At 42.3% G+C, this 25,226-nt stretch overlaps 1 protein-coding gene across 1 annotated transcript in view; it reads right to left on the bottom strand.

Moving 5' to 3' along the window:
* The window catches only part of ELAPOR2 (endosome-lysosome associated apoptosis and autophagy regulator family member 2), a 289,621-nt gene that overhangs the window by 172,507 nt on the left and 91,888 nt on the right, over positions 1-25,226 (bottom strand). Inside the window, exon 1 of the mRNA XM_060157190.1 lies at positions 15,434-15,716. Coding sequence (XP_060013173.1) covers positions 15,434-15,622 — 189 coding nt within the window. The 5' untranslated portion in view covers positions 15,623-15,716. Of the gene's footprint in view, positions 1-15,433 lie in introns of the transcript that reaches the window.

Below are 25,226 nucleotides of genomic sequence, written 5' to 3'. Positions count from 1 at the left end.
TGCCCTGCATTGGCAGGCAGATTCTTAACCACTGCGCCACCAGGGAAGCCCGGGATTACTGTTAATATAAAGTGTTTTACACATTTAATTGCTCAATAAATGGCACTTGTTATCAAGAAAATCAAAGATAATTAACTGACAAAATACTAGAATTAACAAGGCTGCTTTGTAAGAGACTAGGTATGCAGTTAATTTTCAAAACACAAAGGCTTTTCAACACAGGGGAAAATCAAAAGGTAAAATGGTAGGGAAACTGCCACAGAAAACAGTAACAAAAAAATAGGTATACAAAGACTGTGCTGGTGAAAAACACAGAATGCTTCAAACACTGAAGCAGATTCTACCTTCAAATATGAAAATAATACTGTAAAGATGACATTTTTTCCCAAATAAATGAATAGATTTAACAGAATCCAAGAGAAAATTCCAGGGAGATTTTTTTTTTTAATTTTTCAAAATTATTCTAAAGTTGAACTGGAAGACTAAAAGGAGTGAGAACAGCTAAGAAATCCTGGAAAGAAAAGCAAAAGTATTGTATAAAATCATATTATAAAACTCTGTGAGCGGGCTTCCCTGGTGGCGCAGTGGTTGAGAGTCCGCCTGCTGGTGCAGGGGGCGCGGGTTCGTGCCCCGGTCAGGGAGGATCCCACGTGCCGTGGGGCAGCTGGGCCCGTGAGCCATGGCCGCTGGGCCTGCGCGTCTGGAGCCTGTGCTCCGCAGCGGGAGAGGCCACAACAGCGAGAGGCCCGCGTACCGCAAAAAAACAAACAAACAAAAACTCTGTGAGCAATCTTGGTACAAAAAAATCAATAGATATAAAGTAGCCCAAAAGATGTCAAATAAATGTTTGTGTGTCTATATAATATGCCATATGTTATACATAGAATAGATTATAAAGAATATATATGTGTGTATATATGTGTGTGTGCATATATACACACACACACACACATACGATAGATGGTATAGAAAACAAATCAGTGGAGAAAGGATGGATTATGGATTGTTTGAACACTATTTGTGAAAACGGGCTATTCAGAAAATAAAGTCCAAGGTCTACCTGACAACAAGCACTGAATAAAATTCTACATGAATTAAAATGTGGGAATAAGTTCACAGCATACTGTTAAATGAAAAAAAAAATTATCACACTGTATATACAGAATAGTCCCATTTTGTCAACATACATGTAAATTCATAATGAAATATATGCTAAGATATCTGATATATGTGATAGAGGCAGTAGAGCCAGATGGTTAAGAGTGTGGACACTGCGGGGGTTAGCCGGGGCTCACAGTAATTTAACCATGCAACAAGTATTAGGACTGAGCTCATCAGAGTCTGGAGGACTGGGTAAGTGAGTTAATACATGAAATGCCTTTAAACTGTACCTGGCTATTCCTCTTTTTATATGTTATTCCTATTACAAATACTAAGATATTGAGTGGTGTGCTTATTCAGTGGAATTAAGGGTGAATTTTATTACTTCATTAAGGGTGAATTTTATTACTTCATTAAGGGTGAATTTTATTACTTCACTTTTCTAAAATGCACATATGGCTGGTGGCGCAGTGGTTAAGAATCCGCCTGCCAATGCAGGGGACACAGGTTCAAGCCCTGGTCCAGGAAGATCCCACATGCTGTGGAGCAACTAAGCCCGTGCGCCACAACTACTGAGCCTGCACTCTAGAGCCCGCGAGCCACAACTACTGAGCCCGTGTGCCACAAGTACTGAAGCCCGCGTGCCTTGAGCCCATGCTCCGCAACAAGAGAAGCCATCACAATGAGAAGCCCGCGCACCGCAACGAAGAGAAGGCCCTGCTCGCTCTCCGGAACTAGAGAAAGCCCGCACACGGCACCGAAGACCCAATGCAGTCAAAAATAAATAAATAAATAAAATAAATTTATTTTAAAAAATAAATAAAATGCACATATACTGCTTTTCATTTTAAAAAGGTCAAATGTGAAAAGTGAAACCATAAAAAAAATGTTAGAGCAAGTGATGCTAGCATTTATCTGCTCTTTAGCTAGCGAAGCACTTGCTAGGGTACCAAGCTCAGATCTACTTAAGCATCTACTGATTATCTTGGCTTAAGTTATCTCCTGGTATGCTTTATTGATATGCCCAAGAATTATCATAGTGCAGTCTGTGCTAAACTTACATTTCAAATGGCCAATTCCTCCCATTCTCAATTTTAGAATGTTAAATATCAAAGGGCATTGCTTTATGTTTACGATGTAGCAATCTTAGAATACAGTGCTAAGGATGACAGATTAAGAAAGAATGTGTCCTAAGATTAAATCACCAAGGAGAAAGATTTATCTTCTCACCTGTTACAGGAGGAATGTGTATACATTCATTGAACTGCCCCTTAAATCTACCACAGTAATATAGGCACAGTGCAGTAAACAGTTCTGACTCAGACAGCAGTGACCCAGGACAGCAGTCTGTCCCAACAAAACAGGAAACTTGCAACTTTCAGAGTTCAAAGCAGCAGCACATGGCTCTACAGATATAAAACATCTTCTTGGACGAACTAAATTCTTCTTTCTTCTATCTATTACCCACTAACCCTACCTAATCTTGTCCTCTAAATGAGCATCATACCAATGCCCCTTACGCATGACTGCACTTACTGTTATTTGAAGCTCGCTATTACGGTCCCCTTAAGTCTTCTTCAAGCTAAACAGCCTCAGTTCCTTTGATCAGTCCTCAGGTGTTTGGAGATACTCTCGAAATAGTTCATCTTCCTAATTCACACCTTAAACCAAAATCTCCCTATTTCAATGTCCCTCTTCAAATATTGCACCTAAGTTGTATTACTGACCTGTTAAGTGTCCACTTTCTATGAGCCAAGCACTCTGCTCATATTAATAGAAACTAGGAACCCTCCCACCAGCCCATCATTGCTTTTAGCAGCTACAGGACATCTGTGGCTTCAAAATTACTTTTAAGCAAGAATTCCTCACCTTATGCTTGAACATCTGAATTTCAGAACCAAAAAGGACAGACTACATTTTGAACAATTATGTTTGCCCATTATTCTAACCTTCTGCAATCATTTGAATCCCAGTTCTGCTTTCCAACTCATTAGGCATCTTTCCCAGCTTTCTGACTTGACAAAATTTGGTTAAGCCTTCTCAAAACCAAACTACTGATTCAATAGTAAAAGGAGAACAGTAACAGGACGGAGAGTAGATACTAAGACCAAAGGTATTACATTGGAAAACTTCCTTCAGCTTAGCATCAAGTCCTTAAATTAATAACCTCAGGGTACATTTGTTCAAATATCCAACACTCTGCCTCGTTATATCATCATTCAGCACATACTTCTGCATCTTGTCCACAAGGATATGATATTTCTAATGCCTAACCGAACACCAAGAATCACGTGTCTGTATCATACTGCAGATTTACTGGTCACCTATCCCTTCGACCCTCAGCCAGTTTCTGTGCTATCATTCTCTCCTGCTCGTGCCTTTTCAGTCTCATTCTCAATCGTTTCTTGCTCTGCTCGCCTCTTAAATGCTGGTGTTTCCCTGAGGTCTCTCCTCAACACGTGGTGCCTCACAGCCTGGGTGACCCCATCAACACCACTGGCTTCAACTACCTCTTATGTGCCCCTGGCTCACAAGTCACCTCTTGGTTACACTTCCGAACATCCACCTGTCTCTGGGAGAGCACTTTAAACTCAGGATGCCAATAACGAACTCATCCTCTTTCTTCCAGCAGCCTCATTCACCTCCTAAATTTTCAGTCTCAATGAAAGGCAGAGCGTCTACCAAGTGGCCCAACGCAAAAACCCTAGAAGTCGGGTAGACTGAAATTTATCACTCAGCTGTCAAATCCATCACCTAACCTACCCCCCATTCTGTCATTTGCTTAGCTCTGACATTTCTTTCCTCCCCGTGAGAGAGGCAACATCCCCTAACTGATTTCCTGTCTCCAGTATTCCTCCCCTTTTATATCCCTCCACTCGCAAACAGAATAATCTGATGTCAGTGGTCCCCAAAGCTTTTCTCACAAAACCCTCAGTTTCTACCTTCCTCATAATCTAGCCATCTCTTGCCATTGTCACCCAAGCGCCTTCACTCTAGCCCGTGAAATGGTCCTATGATTTAATTCCTCTGTGCAGTCATACAATCGGTTTTCTTTGACCGAGATAGGCTGGCCTCTATGCATCCTGTAAAGCACTTCTGGAAATCTTTCCAAACTCAGCTCAAACAGCACCTTCTCTGAGACCAGGGCTCCTTAGTGGGATGCAGTCCCTCCCTCTGTGCTTCTATAAAACTCTGTCCCGGCTTCCCTGGCGGCGCAGTAGTTGAGAGTCCGCCTGCCGATGCAGGGGACACGGGTTCGTGCCCCGGTCCGGGAGGATCCCACATGCCGCGGAGCTGCTGGGCCCGTGAGCCGTGGCCGCTGAGCCTGCGCGTCCGGAGCCTGTGCTCCGCAACGGGATAGGCCACAGCAGTGAGAGGCCCGCGTACCGTAAAAAAAAAAAAACTCTGTCCACAACTCCACCACAGCACTTAACCCATCTCTACTATAATCATAGACTTCCGTATTATTAGTTTACCTATGAGAGAAATACATGACCTGAACTCATTAAATGCCACAGGAACAAATTAACATATGAATGGCCACTGAAAAAGAAGTAACAGAATGAAGTAGGGCTGTCTTGAAATTTCAGAAGCACACTCTTAGAACAAAGACTCAACCGAAGTCCGAGAATTCTTGATCCCTTTGCAGTTGCTTCACGATTTTTCTTAGCCAATCACATGAAAGACTTCATATATTATATATATTATATGTAAGTGAAAACACCTAAACAAATTCCACAGAAAGTGAAATACAAAAAGCTAAGTCACATAAAAAATACTGACCCTCAGCAGTGATTAAAGAAATGTAAATTACACCAGTGAGATAGCATTTTCCACCATCAAATTAATATTAATAAATAAGTTTTTCACAGACATAGAAAACAAACTTATGGTTACCAAATGGGAAAGGGGGGAAAGGATAAATTAGGAGTTTGGGATTAACATATGCATACTACTATATACAAAATAGATAACCAACGAGGACCTACTGTATAGCACAGGGAACTATACTCAATATTTTGTAATAATCTATAAGGGAAGAGAATCTGAAAAAAATATTTTTCATATACAAAAATAAATTAAATACATACATATATACATATACAAAAAAGATACATACATACATAACAAAATTGTAAATCAACTATATACATCAATTAAAAAATTAGTAAATAAATAAATTTTTAAAATAAATAAATAACACTTTTCACTGTTGGCTAGGGTATAGCTCATATTTTTCAACCTAAGATTTCTGCTTCAATTTTATCTTCAAGAATCAGAAATTCAGACAACATTCTGTGTTGCTGCTTATGATGACCTTTTTATACTACAAAGAATTCAAAACAATCTAAGTGCCCAAAATTAAATTTACTCATTCATTCAACACAGTGCCAGGCACTGTTTGAGGTGGTAGGGATACAGTAGCTTATTTAAAAAAAGAAACAGGAAAGGAGGAAGGGAAGAAGGGAGAGGGGAAGGGAGGATGGATGGATGGATGGATGGATGGATGGAAGGAAGGAAGGAAGGAAGGAAGGAAGGAAGGAAGGAAGGAAGGAAGGAGGAGGGAGGGAGGGAGGGATTGCCTTGTCTTTATGGATCTTTGCTGAGAGTGGGCTCATAAAAGCAAATTATCAATAACTAATTTAAATGTATATTATGATGGATGCTGAAAAGTACTACGGAGAAAAACAAAAGCATGAAATGGGGATAGACAGGAAGAGGCTGCAATTTCAAGGAGGTGGCCATCTTATGAAAAGATGACAACTGAGTAGAAACCTTAAGGACATGAGGGAGAAAGGCAAGCAGATACCTGAGAAGAGAGCTGCAGGCAGAGGAAAGAACCAGGGCAGAAACCCTGAGAAAGAGCTTCCATAACACGTTCTGGAAAGAACAAGGAGACCGGGGAGGCTGAAGCAGAGTGAAGAACAGGGGGAGTAGTAAGATGACAATCGAGGCTTAAAGGAGGCCAGATCATGTTAGGCCTGCAAGCCACCATCAGAGCTTTGTTCTGAACCAGGCCTTAGAAGAGCTCTGAGCAAAAGATAACAGCTTTTGACTTATGTTTAATGGGACCTCTTGACTGCTCTGCTGAACTCTAACTGGAGATCAAGATGGAAAGTTACAGCCATAATCCAGGCAAGATACTATGGCGCTGTGGCCCAGACGGTACAGGCCAAGGGGTGAGAAGTTCTGACTCTGGCTATTTCGAAGGCAGAGACGAGAGAGTTTGCTACTAGACTGGATATAAGACATGGGAGAAAAAGAAGTCAGGCAGAGTCCAGAGTTTGAGACCTGAGTTACTGGAAGGGAGGACTTGGCATTTAAGGAAATGGGGAAGACCACACTGGAGTCGGCTTGGGGCAGTGGCAGGAGCTTGGTTTTGGACGTGACAGGTTTGAGGTACTTATCCAGGCGGAGTCGTCGAGGCTGTGCTTGTCAGGAAGCCACGGGATGGTCCACGCAGGAGATATAAATTTGACAGTGGTCCATATGCAGATGGTATTTAAAACCAAGAGACTGGATGACATCACCAAAAGTGTGAGGAGTCAGGGTGACAGAAAAGATAGGACGGTTAAGGATTGAGGCAGGGAATCCTCCATGTAAAGAAGTCAGGGAGACGAGGCAGAACCGGCAAAGTGGAGCAAGAGAAAAACCAGGAGAGCATGGTGTGCTTGAAGCCAAGTGAACGTTTCAGCAGTGACGAACAGTCAGCTGGGTCCAGTGTTCTAATAAGGCAGGGAAAGGGGAGGAATGACAGCTGGACTTAGCAAAGAGGTCATTGTTGACCTAAAAGAGCACTTTCAGTGAAAGGCTGAAGTGAATGGCTCATAAGTAAACAATGGCAGATATTCAAATCATGCTATATTTTGCAATATATCACGTATTAAAATATTTCATAAGTATTACCAAAATACTTATAAAGAAACATTAATGTCATTGGGAAATGCTTACAATAAGAGGAAAAGATACAACTTATCCATAAAATAAGCACTCACTCATGGTTTTTAAAAAGGAAAAAATAGGGCTTCGCTGGTGGCGCAGTGGTTGAGAGTCCGCCTGCCGATGCAGCGGACACGGGTTCGTGCCCCGGTCCGGGAAGATCCCACATGCCGTGGAGCAGCTGGGCCCGTGAGCCATGGCCACTGAACCTGCGCGTCCGGAGCCTGTGCTCCGCAACGGGAGAGGCCACAACAGTGAGAGGCCCACGTACCGCAAAGAAAAAAAAAAAAGGAAAAACTATATAGGTAGGAAATGTGCTAAAACATTAAATGCAAGATATCCTTAAGTGAAAGAATTAGAACTGACATTTCTTTTTTTTATACCTTTGCTCCTCTAAACTCTTCACAATGCACAACTCCCATCGTTAGAAAAAATACACCTATAAAATGCTTTTGCCAGTAAATAAATTTTCCTACCCACATCCCAGTCCTTTCACACCTCAATCCATCCCCTTAGAAACAGTGTTCTTAGCTTACACAAGAATAATAATATATGGCAGTGCATTAAAATTTACAAAGCATCTTCAAATACATTAGCTTGATCCTTACAGCAACTCTAATGGGGGTAAGGCAGAAGTTACTATCTCCACCTGCAGACGCAGAAAGACTCAAAGAGGTTCATTTGCTCAAGGCCACACAGGGCTCAGATCGGAATAAGTTCTTCAGTGACCTTCAAGACTACTTCTACTATAACAAGGAGATGCTTTGCAGTTGGAGCAAAACGTAAACAACAGTCCTCCCCTATAAGTAACAAACACTGGAAAACATTTACCAAGAAGGTTAGCCATACCCTCTTAATATTACCATGTTTTCTATTCTAATGTCTATCTCAGAGAGAGGTACTTAATCATTTCCATGTTCACTTCTTTTCTCAGGCTGTAAGCTCCTAGAGAGGGGTGACCATATCCTCTGCATCCTGTGTTATCACCAGCATCTTGCCTCTTACCTGGCGTATAGAAGATAGTTGAGTAGCGCTTGCTGATATGCTTCATGGTTGGGGGAGGAGCTCAAGCTCCATTTGATGGGATTATTTTAGGAGTTTCTAACATGCCCTGCAGAAGCAGGAAGTCAGAAAGGGTTACAGTTGAAGGAATTTTAGCAATAAAACAGGTGTTTCACACAACTAAACTGTATCCCTCACTTTATACCTAGGGCAGTGGTCTCCAACTCCAGCATGCCTTGTAATCAAGCCCGTGGAGAGCTGGCTGTGACAGATTGCTGGGCCTCAATCCCAGAGTTTCTGATTCAGGAGCGTGTGTACGGGGCCTAAGAACTTGCATTTCTAACAACTGCCTGGGGAATGTTGACAGTCCTGGTCTTAGGATCACACTTTGAGAACCACTGACGAAGGGAAAAGAACTTCATAAAAGTGAAGTTTTGAACAAGTTAAATAGTATCCTGAACTCCAGAGCCATAAATTGACTTGAGAATAAACTTCAATATATTCTGATCACTGGGCTTTTGTTTCAGAGTCTTAAATCTGCTACAATTAAGAGAAGGTGTCAGATATGGGGATATATGTATATGTACAGATGATTCACTTTGTTATAAAGCAGAAACTAACACACCATTGTAAAGCAATTATACTCCAATAAAGATGTTTAAAAAAAAAAGAGAGAAGTTGTCAATTAGGATTAAATGCATTATAAAGATCAATTCCTTTCTATAGCTGACAAAAGTGGAAACCACTCACTCTATGATATTTTCAAGGCAGTGATTCGTGCTCCCGGAGAAGAGGACCTGCACCTTACTCATTTTTAAAACCCCCAAAATGCCTTAAACAAAAACACAGTTAATCACTGCTTGCTGAATAGGATGAAATTCCTACCCTAATGAGTCTATTATGTGTTGGGTGGCGTGAGGGGCAGGTGTTCAGAGCCTCTGGTAAGGCATACGGCACCTTTGAGTGACTTAGAAAACGGTACCCCCTCTGGGCATATGACTCCGAAAAAGGTCCTCCTTCCTCTGGATGGATGCAGACCTGTGCCAAGACAGCTGGCTGGGCACCCTGAGCGCTGGCTGGATTCCAGCTCTTACGTGACCCCACAGGTGGGTGCCACTCACCCAGCTATACAGGGCGGGCCTGCATGTGCAAAAGCCTTTGTAGGACAGTGTATGGCTGCCCAAGAGCAAACAATGGGCTGGGACCGGGAACCAGGGAAGAGAAGAGAACATCTGTCTCTTTCCCTGGGAAGGTTAGAGGAACTGACCTAGGCCAAAAGGCTTCCTCTGGATGAGGCATTCTATAACCACCACACACAACCTCCTACTCATGCTTTGGGTCTTAGCTTAAACATCTTTTCCTTGGGAACCCCTCCCACCCCAACCAGACTAAAAAGGCTATACACGCCGACTGCACACAGTTCCCATCACAGAGCTTATGACAGATGGAATCACCTGATAGGTGGTGTTGTTTTGAGTCTGCCCACATGAGATTATACAGCTCAGTATGGGGAAGGACCACACATTTTATTCAACATTTTAGTGCTAGCACCTGGTACACGAGTACCTAATAAACATGTGTTTAATGTTGAAATATTACATATAACTTCGATTAAGAAAGGCAAAAAGGGATAAGAATTAGCCACGGTTTCTTCCTGGGGAAGGAAAAGGCCACCAAAATTTAACTGGTGTTTTCTGACAAGCCAGAATTACTCTAAGATTCAAGGCACTGCCGAATACACTCTAATAGGAATATGTGCCGCTCTATACTATGCTCTGCTATTTCCATCCCCTGCGCTAAAATATGACACTTCACAGATCTGTCAACTCTTGGTTTTACATTGTAAATATTGATGGTGTGAATACTTGCTCACATTTGCCTAAAACATGAGAAATGGTTCTGAGCATAAGAACTTGAAATGGAAAATTCACCTTCACAAGCATGACAGGCAAGATTAATTATGTTAACGGCTTGAAAACAGAGGCCAAGTCCTAACTTCTGCAGCAACAGTGTGGCTTTCGAATCTCTAACCCCTTAACCCACAGCCCATGACCTTCAGAGACTTCCTGCAGAAAGGCTAAAGGTTACTTCTCAGCTATGCCCATCAAAGTCTAAAACAGAAGATATGACCATTTACAAGTCTACTGACTTATGTGGACACGGAAGACCCAAATTCTTACCAAATCTCGGAAGGCTATAATAATAAAATCTACTCTATCACTACTGCCTCACCCCCCAGTTAATACCCCCACAGGAACTACTGGGGCGTTAAGAATCAGGGAGCTAACTGCCAAACTCAATCTTGTCTTTTCAGGTCTCATCTCATTCGAATTTCTTGACCACTGACAACACAACCAACCCCTTTCTTCATCAAAGGCGTTTCTCCCTTTCCCCATAACTACACTGTTGCATTTCCCTGAAACTTGCCATTCCTTACATGTCACCTCTGTGGGCTGCTTGGTTCCTGCCCCATTTAATGTTGGTAAAAACCCAAGTTCTATCTTTCATCCTTTGTCCTCACTCCCTGGATGATCCCATCCAATCCAGCAGTGTCAACCTTGCCTTTCATTCAAGTGATTCCTGTATCTCCACACCGGCCCAGACCGTGCCCTGAGCCAACTGGATCTGCTACCTAACTGCCTACTGAACTCTCTAGAAGTCAGCTCTCCGGAACCAAGCTCCTTATCTCATCTTCCTCACAGAGAGTGCAGGTACATCCTTTAGACAAGGCAGAACCTTCCATTCCCTCAGCCTCCACATCCACCCACTGTCAATTCTATCTTCTAACATCATCCCTCTTTTCCATTTTCACTGCTGCTCATCAACTGAGGTTCTGTCATCCTTTACCTGCACTCTTACAATTGCTCCCGGCAGGTCTCACCTCTTTCTATTTCCCACCCCTCTCATGTGACCTCCATACTGTTGCTGAACTAAAGTATATTGCATTACTCCTGATTCTTTTTTTTTTTTTTGCGGTACGCGGGCCTCTCACTGTTGTGGCCTCTCCCATTGCGGAGCACAGGCTCCGAACACGCAGGCTCAGCGGCCATGGCTCACGGGCCCAGCCGCTCCACGGCACGTGGGATCTTCCCGGACCGGGGCACGAACCTGTGTCCCCTGCATCGGCAGGCAGACTCTCAACCACTGTGCCACCATGGAAGCCCACTCCTGATTCTTAAATCCTTCTATTGTTCCCTATCACCTACCAAATGAAGACCAGCTTCTTATCATGACAGAAGGTCCCCTATGATCAGGGTTCCGCCTGCCTCTCAGCCTCATATCTCATTAAGCTCCTTGTAGCACGCAGCACTCCAGTTATAACTAGTTACAGCATAGCTGTTCTGTGCTTCTGCCATTTTCAACCTCTGCTCTACGTCAGAAATATCTTTCCCCCAAACCAGCGCAACCTCACATCTGACCCTTGTTTTCTTGGCAAATTCCTACCCGTCTTTCCAGGCTCACTCACCTCCTCTACAGGGTCGTTTCTCATCCTCCCCACTAGACTTATGGCCCCCTTTTGCTCTCATAGCACCAAATCACTTCACTGCAAATGTTAGTTTACATATCTGGCTCATCCTTAGCCAATTAAATTTTATTTTTTAATCTGTAATTTCTCATCAGCTGACATTTCACCTGGCACATAGTTTAAGCTCAGTAACTGTGGAATGAAAACTGTTGGCAAAGCAAGTCATCATTGAATCAAGATTCAGAGAGACCAATAGAATCACATTACGCAGGACTGTAGAGAAGTGCGCTAAGAATCAAGCTAGTTTGTGATTTAATTTTCCAAATTTAAATAATGCATACATAATCCACTTAGTTCCGTTCTTTTCATGCACTTCTCTCTCACGCAGTCTATCTTCTAATACCTTACTCCAACTCTGATTCATCTGTTGGCTTTTATCCTTCTTTTCCTCTGGCAGCCCCATTAAGTCCTCTTCTTCAATGAGTCAAAAATTCCATTGCATTCAACTCTTGGATAAGCCTATCCTCTGAACCTCTGAAGTCTCATTGTAGACCCTTCCTGAAACATCAGGATCTAGGTCTGCTAATCTAGCAATCATCAAATCTCATATGTGCGTGTGTGTGCGTGTGTGTGCGTGTGTGCGTGTGTGTGTGTGTGTGTGTAATTTATTTTCCTTTAACTTATCTTCATCCATCTTATCCTCACAATAGAGACAGGCAGGTCCCTTTTTATTACTATCATTTTACAAGTGAAAAGTAGATACCCAGAGGATATTTATCCTTCATAAGTTCCCCCATAAACAGTTTGAAGAAAATTCTGTACTTTCTGATATCCAGTCCTCATTTTTTTTTTGCTTAAACACCATTTATCAAAGTCACATCCTATTGTTGTCCTTCAACCGCCGGCACATTGACTGTGCTTTTACTGCCGTCTCCCCTTCCTGTTTGCGCTTGTATGTCCACCCTGCTGACTGTATCCCCAGCTGAGCCTTCCAAAGTAATCATTTTTCTCCCCTTTCCAGCCCCATAATCCAATGACTTTGACAAAGGAAGCTGTATTATATTTGAGTTTCACCCCAGAGTCCAATCCTCTGCAAAGAATCTAAGGGAAACTTTACCCACATCCCAGCTGTCTTTTGGAAGGGCCTCTTTTCTGAACTCAGGCAATCATAACTAGATTTCTCCCAGGCCAATTTTCTCTGCTTCTGGTCCTTCCCCTTTTGCTGCTTCCCGCCAAAACCAGGCAAGGAAAATGAGAGTCCCTGTAACTTAGTTAAACGTGATTACTTTTATAAAAATACTGATAAATGAGGACGAGACTAAAACTACTGGCAGCAATGAGGCTTAGAATTACCTGCGGATTTTCCCTTCAACACCCTCTCCTGTTATTAAGGGTTGGCTTTGGGCTTCCCTGGTGGCGCAGTGGTTGAGAGTCCACCTGCCGATGCAGGGGACATGGGTTCGTGCCCCTGTCCAGGAAGATCCCACATGCCGTGGAGCGGCTGGGCCCGTGAGCCATGGCCGCTGAACCTGCGCGTCCGGAGCCTGTGCTCCACAACGGGAGAGGCCACGACAGTGAGAGGCCCACATACCGGGGGGGGGGGGGGGGGAAGAGTTGGCTTTAGTTTCCAGCCTCAGAACCCTCACTTTCACGGTTTTCGCTGTCCTCCCCTCCACGTGGTGCTGTCCCTTACGTGGGGCATTGTAAGGGCATTCATGTCCTTTTCTGTTACTAAAGAGGGAAAAGGGATACACCGGCAGGAGTGGGCACCAGAGAGTTATTTTAACTATGTCTTAGCTCACAGGAGTTTGGCTCACATTTCCATAGCTGTATCTCAGAGGAAGGACCCTCCCTACCGGTAAGCAGAAGCAGACCCTTACCCTCAACACCTGAAAAACACCTGCCCTTCTCACATTCCTCTTAAAAACAGAGAGGAACAATGATCAACTCTGTTAATTAGCTCAGTGGGTTAGACGGGATGCCCAGAAGCAGATTCAGCCCCTTGGCCCCTCCTATGTCCAAAGGAACCTCTAACTCTCCATTATCTTCCAACTGTTTGTCAGTCATAAGGAAGAATATAACTGGATCTGTGCATCACCTTTCTAAAAACACAACTAGCCACACACAGGCTCCAGAGCATCCTCCCATATATTTTATTTATTTCCATAAATTCAAAATTGAAACCTCAAGGAACTGAGTCGCATGCAATTTCTAAAGTCAGTACAATTAATTGAACACAGCCTTCCAGAACCTTCCGCCATCTCCCTGCCTCTGGTTTCAAGATTTGTCTCGGGTGGCAGACTCTTACTCCATTCTGCCTGGGTATACAGGGGTAGAACATGTGCTCACCTAAAGGATCAGTCTAGCTATAGTGGCCAAGCATCACCCCCACTGGCCCTGACTTTCACCTGCTTCAAGTAGAGTCTCCAATACTAAGAATTAATTTTACAAGAATCTTAAGACTTTTCACTTCAGGAAAAAAAAAAATAGGTTTTGCATATTGGGACTGGGGGCTGGAGGCAAGGTTTTAAGTTTGTCCTGTTACTATTCATTCTGAAGATGCCCAAGAAGCAGCATTCTGTGGAAGAATGGACTATTCCCAGGTGATAGGAGAATACAGATTAAACAACTAATTATACTAATAAACTCTGAAATTAAACACAGCTGTTCACTGAGTGCTTGCCCTGATTTCCCCAATTATAACACTATTGTGTGCTCCCACACATGCCTTTCATCTGATTCTCTTTCATTTCAGTCTGTCCTGGGACTGAGACCATGGGAGAGGAAGGTGAAATCCATGGATGATGGACGATGTCTAAAACGCGGATATTCTGTAATTCAAGCCTGGGTAAAATTCAAAAGTGACACAAAGGAACAAGGTCTGGTCTTGTTTCCCAGAGGGGCTATTGGCTAACCCATTTTTGCTATGTTAAATTAAAATGACCCATCACCCTGATTCTTAGCAATCTCCCTAAAAACCATAACCACTCCTCATATCCTCCCCAACATAATCACTCAAAGTAGGTCAGAAATGTTGCTTCCTTCCCCTCATTGATTTTCATTAAGAGGATGCACTTTCTGGAACACTAAAGGGAAAGATAAGCACCCAATACAAGTACCAATGACACCCCTTGTAAATTTTTGGCATTGTTAAATCCAGTTCCCCTAAAAGCAGGGAAAAAAAAATCACATCACCTATAATTTACCTTTCTTGGCTATATATCAACAATAATCTCAAACTTTAAAATACACAGTAGCAATGCTTCATCCCAGGTGATGAACATCTCCCAAAAGGAGCATATTCACTCTGTCTTTTCTAATTTCCTAGATCACCAACCCACCTCTTCCCTAAATACTTTTTTCTTCCTAATTCACATCCACGTTTTGCCAGAAGGATGCCAAGTGACACCACACACTGGCTTAGCAAGTCCCCAGGGCCTCATCTGGAAGCTGAGAGCAGGGGAAGAGGAGGAAGGGGTTTGTACACACTGGGGAGAGGAGGGAGGGGGAGGGGAGTGGGACGCCCTCGGCGGACGTATCTGGCTCTCTGGAAAAGCTGTGAAGTGAGGGGTCTCCAAATCCCACTGGTGAAGCTTCCCCAGTCCCCTGCCCTTGCTGAAAGCTCTCCCTCGGCCCCAGGTCCTCAAGCCTGGCACTCCAAGACGGCGCCGCAAAGTCCTTCAGAGCCCTCAAAACACCAGGAGCGCGAAACGCACCCCCCAAAAGCCAGCAAAGCCACACACCCTCTCTCGGCCAGCTTCCCGGGGCGGGTAACTTCATCCCTGGAAACAAACGAAAAGCACGGTCCTCCAAGGAAGGAAAGAGGCAGAGAGCAGTAAACGGGCACGACCCTCACCCCACATCTCCCGCGCCCTCCTCGCCCCTCCCCCTCAAACTCCAGGTAAAAGACCAGGTGCGGCTCACCTCCAGGCAAGGAGGAAGCGGGCGGCCGGAGGAAGAGGGCAGGTCCCCAGCCCAGGCCGCTTGACAGCCGGCGAGCGCCCAACAGCAGATCCAGGCGGGGCTCCAGGGAGGCGAGAGCCCGCAGCGGGGAGCCCCGGCCGGCCGCCCCCGGCCCCTCCCCCGCGTCGGCCCCGGGCGGAGGAGCAGCATCTCTGTCCCGCTGTGGTCGGCCCGCCGGCCGGCAAGAAGGCAGCCTCCCCGAGTGGGGCGCGCTCCGGCTCCCGGACCGCGAGTGCTGCGCGCTCGGCTCGCCACTCGCTCGCCCCCTGCCCGGCTGCCCGCTGTCAGCTCTGCTGCGCTCGCGGCCCGGGCGGCCGGCGCCCGTGCTCCCGTCACGCCGGAGGGAGGGACCGCGGGGCGCGGGCGCGGCGCGGGGGCGGGACGCGGGGCGGGGATGCGGGAAGCCCTGGAGCAGGTGGCGCGGGCGGGGCTGCGGCCCTGCCCGGCGGCTCCTGCGGGGCTGAGCGGCCCCCGGAGGAGGTGAGGGGGGGGAGCCTCATGACGCGAGAGACGCCGGGGTGCCCTCGTGGTGTCTCCGGTCCCCAGTCCCCTTGGCCCACCAGGAGGGGCTCTCCGGGGGAGCGGGGGAAGCCAGAGTAAAATCCAGGACATCAGGACATTGTTTTCCGGCGGCGGGTGTTTAAAATCTTCCTACTTCCCGCGTCACACACAAACACACACGGATATGCCCCAGGAGCATCCCTTCGTAAGGATCCAAGCTAGCTGACGTCAGGCCGAATTTTGGGGTGATTAGGATTTGCATGAAATGGCGGGGAAGAAAGGGGGAATGAAATTTAGATGCACTTTGTGACTCCGTTTTCTCACCTATTTTATGAAAATAATGACAATACCTAACCCATAAGGTTATTATGAGGATTAAATAAGTTGATGCACGTAAAGCCCTTGAAGAATGCCTGTCAAGCAATAGATGTGGTGCTTATTGAAAGTAGTAGTAACTGTAATTATTGCTACTGTTGGTGTTACTTCATGGGGATAACATGTAAACTTGGGCAAGTTAAGTCCTTTTATTTCCGCAGGAAGCAGGTTCTCCATTTGTACAATGACTGGGGTGCTCTTCATTTTTTCTTTCATTCAAAAATATACTGATCCGGGTGGTAGGCACCAAGTGGTAAGCAAGATGAACATTAAGGCTTCGTTACTGTCAGGGATCTCAAGGGTCCCTTCGTCTAAAATTCTGTGAATGGGTGAGTTATCCTGTTGTTCAAAAGGAGCACCCGAATTCCTGATAATTATGCACCTGGAGAAATCGACCTAGCAGATCCAGTATAAGTTGACTTGAATTTGTCCGTGGTCTCTAACGTCCTTTTATTTCTTTTAATTTATTTATTTATTTATTTTTGGCTGCATTGGGTCTTCGTTGCTGTGAGCAGGCTTTCTCTAGTTGCAGCGAGCAGGGGCTACTCTTCCTTGCAGTGCGGGGACTTCTCAGTGGCTTCTCTTTGTTGCAGAGCGCGAGCTCTAGGCGCGCAGGCTTCAGTAGTTGTGGCGCACAGACTTACTTGCTCCGCGCCAAGTGGGATCTTCCCGGACCAAGGCTCGAACCTGTGTCCCCTGCATTGGCAGGCGGATTCTTAACCACTGCAACACCAGGGAAGTCTCTCTAATGTCCTTTTAATAAACATTTACACGTGAAATGTGAAAGTTCTTTTCTCTCTCTCCCTCTCTCTCAATCTCTCTCCCCTGTCTTGTGTGTTCTGATTATAACAGTAATGCATGTTTACTGTAAACATTTTGGAAAATATTGAAGACTATCGGGAAGAATATAAAAATCACTTGGGATCCCACCACCCAAATACGACACTATTAGCGGTATTAGCATGTTGAGGAATTTCCTTCCTGGTGTTTGTGTGTGTACTGCAAAACGGGAATTATCGTTTGTAACCTGCTTTTATTTTTTCCTTAACATTAATATTTTCTCAAGTCATTAAAGTCTCTGACAGCACAACTTAAGTAACCATATAATATATTCTACTGTTTGGATTATTTGTAATTTACTTTTGGATATTAGGCACTGTTTCTCAAGTATTTGATGTTATTAATAATTCTAGAATGAATGCCCTAGTACATAATCTGCACATACATCTTTTAATTTTCTATCATGCCTTTCAGAATTGAAATCATTGGATTACATAGCATGTGCATTTTTTAAGTTTTTGATGAATAGTGCAAAAATCCCTTAAAAAATTTTTATGTCAGTTGTTACCAGCAGTTTATGAGTACTTATTTCACAGCATTCTAGATTATAATACTTCAGATATTTGCCATTTTGGAAGAAGAGAAAAATGCTAGTGTATTAATATTTTTTAAATGTATAGTCATTTTTATAATTAGTAATGTTACTGAACTCAGGTTCAGCTGCTCGCTGCTCAAAATCCAGTACTGGAGAGGCAAGTGTTGGTAGAAAGGAAAGGTTGCTTTAATCAGAAGGCCAGCAATCTGGAGAGAAGGTGGACTCGTTTCCCAGAACCAACTCCCCAGGTTCTGCTCAGCCATGAGAGTTTTTAAAGGGAAAAGAGGGAAAGAATCTCAGTGAATCACCGAGGCACGAGGTTAGATTCTTCATCATTCTCCACTGTGTGCAGACTGGCTGACTCCTCAGTATCTTTCTTCAGAAATTATCTTGCCCATGTGATCTGCCTACAGGATTGCAAAGGGGGCTGCTGTGGGTAGAGAGCTGGTCATTAACTACTTAACTCTTCATTCTTACTACTTTTAACCTAGGAAAAGAATCAGCAGGTTAGCCAAGGCATGATGTGCATTCAGTAGAACATAAGTCAGGAGTAAAGTTAAATTGCCTAGTGATGTCATTTCTATAATTATGTTCATTTAGGGTTAGAGAGGAACAGGAATGGACAAACAGGAAAGGGGCAAAAGAGCCGCTTTCCGTAATACTGAATAATTTTTCATATATATTTACTGGCTATATATTTCCTTCTCTTGTCAGTGTGTGTGAATTTCTCACTGGCACTCTAGGACCATTTTTCTATTGAATTTCAATCTTTTTTTTTGATTTGTAAGCAATCTTTGTAAGTTTTATATATTACACCTTTGCTTACCATATATGTCACAAATACTCTTCTCAGTTTGTAGTCTTCCTTTTAATTTTGTTTCTGGTGACCTTTTCTGCAGAAGATTGTCATTTTTTTGTACTCAACTATTTCCTTTTGTGATTTCATTTTATGCTTAGAGGTACAGTACTTCTGCAAGATCAAACAGATGCCTATATTTTCTTATTTTGTTATTACTTTATATGTTTTTATTATTTAATCCATCCAGAATTTGAGTCAAATTACATTATTATTTTTGTCATCTAAGTGAGACCTAACAACATGGCTAATGGATTGAAAACAATTTCTTTGCTTGTAAAAACAAAGGTCATTCCAGTCAACCTAGGTCAAATGACAATTACAGATTTTCCTAAATGGGACAACTTGCCACTGTCAATAAATGATTTTCTCATAGGATTCTCACCTAGAGAAAACATGTTGACCTTAAGTAATTAAAACCAGCATACAGACTAATAGAGAAAGGAAAATTCCAAGAAAATTTTGTGGTTCCTTTGTAGCTGTTTATTTTAGAATTTAACAGCAGATTATTCAAATGGTTTCTGATTATCTGACCAATAGCTTTATTCTTAAAAGTCTAATTTTATTAAGTACTTTAATAGAAAATTCCCAATGGAATATTTTGGGGAGAGGTTCAACTATGAAGGTTTAAAAAGTTAAAAGTCACTAGATGGTCATCAATTTTCCACTTTATTTTGTGCCATGTGTACCTGAAAATTGAACCAAACTTTGTTAACAATCGACAAAAGCCATAGCTATAGCCCAGTGATGCTAAACACAGATTTATTTTCTTTTTTTAACTTTAAGCAGATTTTGGTCAAAATAACCCCAACTTTTTTTTTTTTTTTAAGAAACTGCTTTTTTAAAATTTATTTTTGTTGTGTTGGGTCTTCGTTTCTGTGCGAGGGCTTTCTCTAGTTGCGGCGAGCGGGGGCCACTCTTCATCTCGGTGCGTGAGCCTTTCACTGTCGCGGCCTCTCCCGTTGCGGAGCACAGGCTCCGGACGCACAAGCTCAGTAGTTGTGGCTTACGGGCCTAGTTGCTCCGCGGCATGTGGGATCTTCGCAGACCAGGGCTCGAACCCGTGTCCCCTGAATTGGCAGGCATATTCTCAACCACTGCGCCACCAGGGAAGCCCCAACCCCAACTTTTTAAAGATTGCCTAAGCACACAGAAGTTATAAAAAATAAAATCTGAATGAATCTAAGTAGCAATTTTTTAAAAGTCAATTTTAATCAGTCAAAATGAAAAAAAAATAATGGAAAGTGTTTTCTGTATCTAATTAGCAGAAGATAATTTCAGCAAATGTATTTTGTGGGTTATACACTCAAGAGAACAGGTATTTCTGGAGAGCAATGACAATATGTATTAAGTGTCTTTAATATAGTTATTCTTAATTTAGTAATTTTTATTTCCAGGACTCTCATTTAAGAAACCGATTAAGTAAGGAGCACAATGTTTCTCTATAAGAATACTCACTGCTGTCTAATACAGTTCAAAATGAAGTAATTTAAGTGCCCCAAAATAGGAGAATGGCTAAATGAATTATGCTACTTCACATGGTAGGATTATACAGACATTGAAAATCATGTTTCCCAGAGAATATGAAATGAATTGAGGAAATGGGATCATTTAATGTTAATGTAAATCTTAATAAACAGAATATTGCCAAGTACAGTGTGTGTCAGGGGAAAGGAGGGGATTGAAGTATGCTTTATGGAAGGAATATGTCTAGAAGAAGATAAACCCGTTAGCAGTGATAATCTTTTAATGGTGGCATACAGACATTTTTTTCTTTCATTTTTACAGATGTCTTCAATTATTATTTTTATAATAATTATGAATTACTTTAAAAGTTTCTATCCTTTAATGCCAATCAATCCTGCCTGAAAAAAAATCATCAAAGATGTATACCAGAATGTAAGAACAAAAAGTTTCACCAGTGTTATTGGTAAAAGAAAATAAATGAAACCTAAATATCTAATACTAGGGAAACTTTAAGTAAATACTGATATTTAATGGTATATTATCGCAACACAAAGAATTTTTAAGCAAAGTGTCTGACAGAGGGATAAGCTTTTATGAAAATGCTTTCAATTAAATGGGAAAAATGATGACATAAAATTTATATAGATACATTCAATATAGTAAAGGTATAAGACATGGACAGAAGAAAATGAACCAATTTCAGGACAGTGATTGCCTAGTGGAAAAGACAGGAAAGTGGGATTGGGGAGGAGTATAAAAGGGACTTCACTTTCACCTCTAATATTTATTTCTGAAAAGAAAGAAGGGTGAAACGGAGGTACTCTTATTATCCCCATTTTACAGATGAGAAAATAAAGGCACAAGTTGCTCAGCAAGATACTGTGTGAGGTTTCAGACACAGGCAGTCTGATTCTAGGACTCACCCATTTAGGAGGTTGTTTTTTCACGCTCTGTATTTTTCTATATTTTTGAAATATTTAAAAATTTAAATTATTATATAGAATAGGAGCTTAACTAGGTTTTAAAATCCATATTAAAAAGACAAAAAACAAACCAACTGAGGGACTTCCCTGGTGACACAGTGGTTAAGAATCCGCCTGCCAACGCAGGGGACACGGGTTTGATCCCTGGTCCAGGAAGATCCCACGTGCCGCGGAGCAACTAAGCCTGTGGGCCAGTGCTCCTCAACAAGAGAAGAAGCCACTGCAATGAGAAGCCTGCGCACCGCAACGAAGAGTAACCCCCGCTCTCCGCACCTAGAGAAAGCCCCCGTGCAGCACCGAAGACCCAACACAGCCAAAAATTAATTAATTAATTTAGAAAAAATAAACCAAATGATTAATAATGGGTGTTTTCTGGGTAAGATGAATATGGGTGGTTTTTTTTCTATTTCTTTTTACTTTTCCATATTTCCAAATGTTTTACAGAAAATACATATTAGTTCAATTTTTTAAACAAGAAAGCTGGGGTATATTAAAAAAGTATGATACTTAAGCTATTCTATCATATACTGTATATTACACATCAATTTTTTCATATTTTAAATAACTGTGGGAGAAGAAGAATGAGGAATTAGTGAGGATAAATGGAGAGGATTCTAAAAGCAACAAAAAAGATGATTCAAAAAATGGAAAATAGGTCATATGTGGAAAGGTTAGGGTAACTTGATTTACTGTCTCTAAGTCCATGAGAGCCCTTCACCAGTGAGAAATCTCCTTTGCTCTTCATGTCCTTCAGGGATCAAGTAATAGTGTGGAGTCAGACAAACTTGCTTTTGAAATTGAAACTCCACTACTTACTGGCTGTATGATTTGGGGAACAATGCCTAATCTTCCTTGGCTTCAGTTTCCTCATCTGTAAATTAGAGCTAAAAATACCTGACACTGTAGGCTTGGTGTGTAATGAGTTAATGTACCCAAAGCATCACCATGCTTATTGGTGTATTTGTAGCTCTTTATAAATGTTCCTTTCTTAAACTATTTACACAGCATTTCTCCACTGGAGTCCAAAATCCACCAGGAAGAGGTGAGAGAGGGGTGCCTCCAATGTCTTCTCAGGAGATTAGAAGTTTTCTCTGAAAGTTTTTGTATTTGCACTTTGTTGATAATAAAGAAAAAAATTATATATATATATTCACATATACAGTTTGATTACTTGTATGTAATCTTCAGCATGAAATATTAGTACCTTTGTTTGCAATTGACTTTATGATCCTAAAGGCACCTGACTCCCTGCAGGCCAGCCACACTGGCCTCCTTGCTGTTCCTTCAACCTACCAGACATGCTTCTACCTCAAAACCTTTATGTTTGTTTGTTCCCTCTGCCCAGAATGCTCCTCCTTCTTTGGGTCTTTACTCAAATGTCATTTTACCAGTAAGCACTAGCCACCTTTTCTAAAATCCCTGTCATTCCCTATCTCCCTTCCTTGCTTCACTCTTCTCCCTAGCGCTATCATCATGCTGCCCATTTTACTTGTCTGTCTCTCCTTACTAAAATGGAAACTCCATGAAAACAGAATTTGTGTTTGCTTTTAATGGCTATATTTTCAGATCTAGTACATAGACACTCACTAAATATGTGTTGCGTGCACTGATGTGTTATGTAATCACCATAAATGAGAGCAATTAATTTTTTATCATTAATATGAAATATTTCAGACACACAGCAATTAATTTAATAGGTTCTAAAAATTATCCAAAGATCAATTTGGGGGGAATCCCCAAATTCTCAATTTCAGAAACAAAGGATCAGTTGCAGATAACAGAATCCAGTTTATTCAGTATAAGGAGAAAGGAATTTATTACGCAGTATTGGGTACCTTGCAGATCTTCTTGGAGGGCCAGTAAACAAAGCTTGGATCTATGCAGCCAGGTAAAACACAGCTTGGAGTGATACCCTACCACCCACAAAACTACTGTAGTGGAAATTCCACGGCAGCCTTCACATACCCCTCAGTGCTTGTGACGCCAAGGACTAAACATACAAACCTCTATGCCTACTAGAGCAGAAGAGCCAAATACCCCTGACGCTGTGTCAGCCAGAAAAATAAATCTTCGCTCATGCAGCTGCCGTCTCATGTTTCTCAATTACTCCTTCTGAGTCTTGTGTGGGTACATTTCCTCGGCAAATCTAGTTTTAATGTAAAATCTAGCTATAAGGAAATCTTGAAAATGTTTTAGCTGTCTCACCTCTTTGGTTCAGAAAGGCACACTAAAAGTGGGACAGTTTGCAGAGAAGTGAGTCAAACTACAATTCTGCAGCTGTCCACCCTCTTGCTACTCAACATGCATGAACACTCTTATTCCTTCATTGAAGCATCCATCTCTGGGTGATATTCATTTCTCTTCTATCTCAAAGACAAGCCCATTGTGATATCCCAAAATCTATCAGGTAAATTATAAAATTATCACCAATCCACCATATATTAAAAACTAGGGGATTACTCTTCAGCAATAAAAAGGAATGAACTATTGACACACCTTATAACTTGGATGAATATCATAGACATTAGGCTAAGGGAAAGAAACCAATCCCAAAAGCATACATACTGTATGATTCCACTTATATGACATTGTCAGAAAGACTGAACTATCATCATAGCAATCAAATCAGTGTTTGTTGGGGGTTAGCGGTGGTGGTAGGGAAGTGTGACTATGAAAGGATAACACAAGGGAAATTTTGGCAGGGGTGATGAAATTGTTTTGTATCTTGATTGTGACGGTGGTCACACAAACCAACATATGTATTAAAAGTCATAGAACTGTGCACCAAAAAAGTCAATTTTCCTGTATGCTAATTTAAAAATTAATTATTTTTAAAACAGTACAATTCAGAGACTACTAAAGTTATCAGCCACTAAAGCTGACATTAAGTTTTATAGACATTAAATATTTATTAATTTTGAAACAATAGGGAAACAAAAGAGGAAAAGATTAATATGTTAGAACAAGGAAGAAAATATGAGGAGGGACAATCACTTTCATTTCTGCAAATGCTTCTGAGATTATCTTTGGTTATTGACAACTTTCTTTCTCCAAGTTCCTTTTGTGCTCAGACAGCACCTCAGCTGGTCATGGTTCTTTGGCTGGTGAGCTAATCCGAAGCTTAATTCCTGAGTGGTCTGAACCTTGGTGATACTAGCTGTATGGGGTTGCTGTGGTCTGCCATTAACTTTTGGCACTGGATATTACAATACTAGGAGGCACTCCAGAGGAATCCCTGAGCTCCATCTTAGAAAATTACAGTAACCCACTACAGTAAACTTTTTTTCCTTCCTGGTCCCTTGGCAAGAGGAGCCCAAAAAAGCCAAATGGCAGTCTCAAATCCCAACTTTCAGTTCAATTTTCTCCCCTGGTGGAATATTTATCCACTGAATACTAAGACCTTCAAACTAGCAGGACTTGAACTTGAGAAGGAAAATTTTGTGCTTTGGTCATTCAGTGTAATCATGAGATACCACCCACACTTCACTCCTCAATTTCTGGACCAATGTGTCCTGCTTTGGGGAGAAACAGCGTCATACGTAAGTCACTAGTTCAGAGAATGTATTTTATCCTGAAGGATACCACCCTAATGTCAAAAGGTGTTATTTCCCAGCTGACACAGTAAATCAGTTCCTTGGACCATTCTGCTATGCCATAAGTCAGGTGTTTTTGGGTGAAGGTTTTATGGAAATACCAGTGAACCCCAAGAGCAGCGACCTTAATTATTTTGCTGTGAAATGAGTCTCTTGATGAAAAACAATATTCTGTGAGAAAACATGATGTAATAAGGCATGATGTAAGTAAGGCATGATGTAAGTAAGGTAGTCAACAGAATCAGCATAACGGCCCAGGAAAACAAACCATAACCAGATTGTGTTTATTCCAGTGAGGACAAAGCACCGTTCACTCCATAATGGAGGGGACCCAGTATAATGAACCAGCAGGTAGGCTGGCCCCCTCATTATGTTATGCAATATCAAGAGCTCCCTATTGGTCTCCAAGGCTGGCTGATTGGCATTTAGCCATAGTGGGAGAGCCAGGTCAGCCTCAGAGAGAGGCAATCGTGTTTTTTATTGATGCATATGCAGTCAGCATCACTGCTATGATGGACCATTGTTCATGGGCTCACTGACACTGTAAAGTCACTAGGGAAAGAAAGTGACTGACATCAACAGTGAGTCATCTAGTTTACCTGGT

The sequence above is a fragment of the Lagenorhynchus albirostris genome, chromosome 8 (assembly GCF_949774975.1).
Source record: "Lagenorhynchus albirostris chromosome 8, mLagAlb1.1, whole genome shotgun sequence".
Taxonomy (NCBI): Eukaryota; Metazoa; Chordata; class Mammalia; order Artiodactyla; family Delphinidae; genus Lagenorhynchus; species Lagenorhynchus albirostris.
Note: the sequence above shows the minus strand (reverse complement) of the source record. Positions and strands in the feature narration are given on the sequence as shown.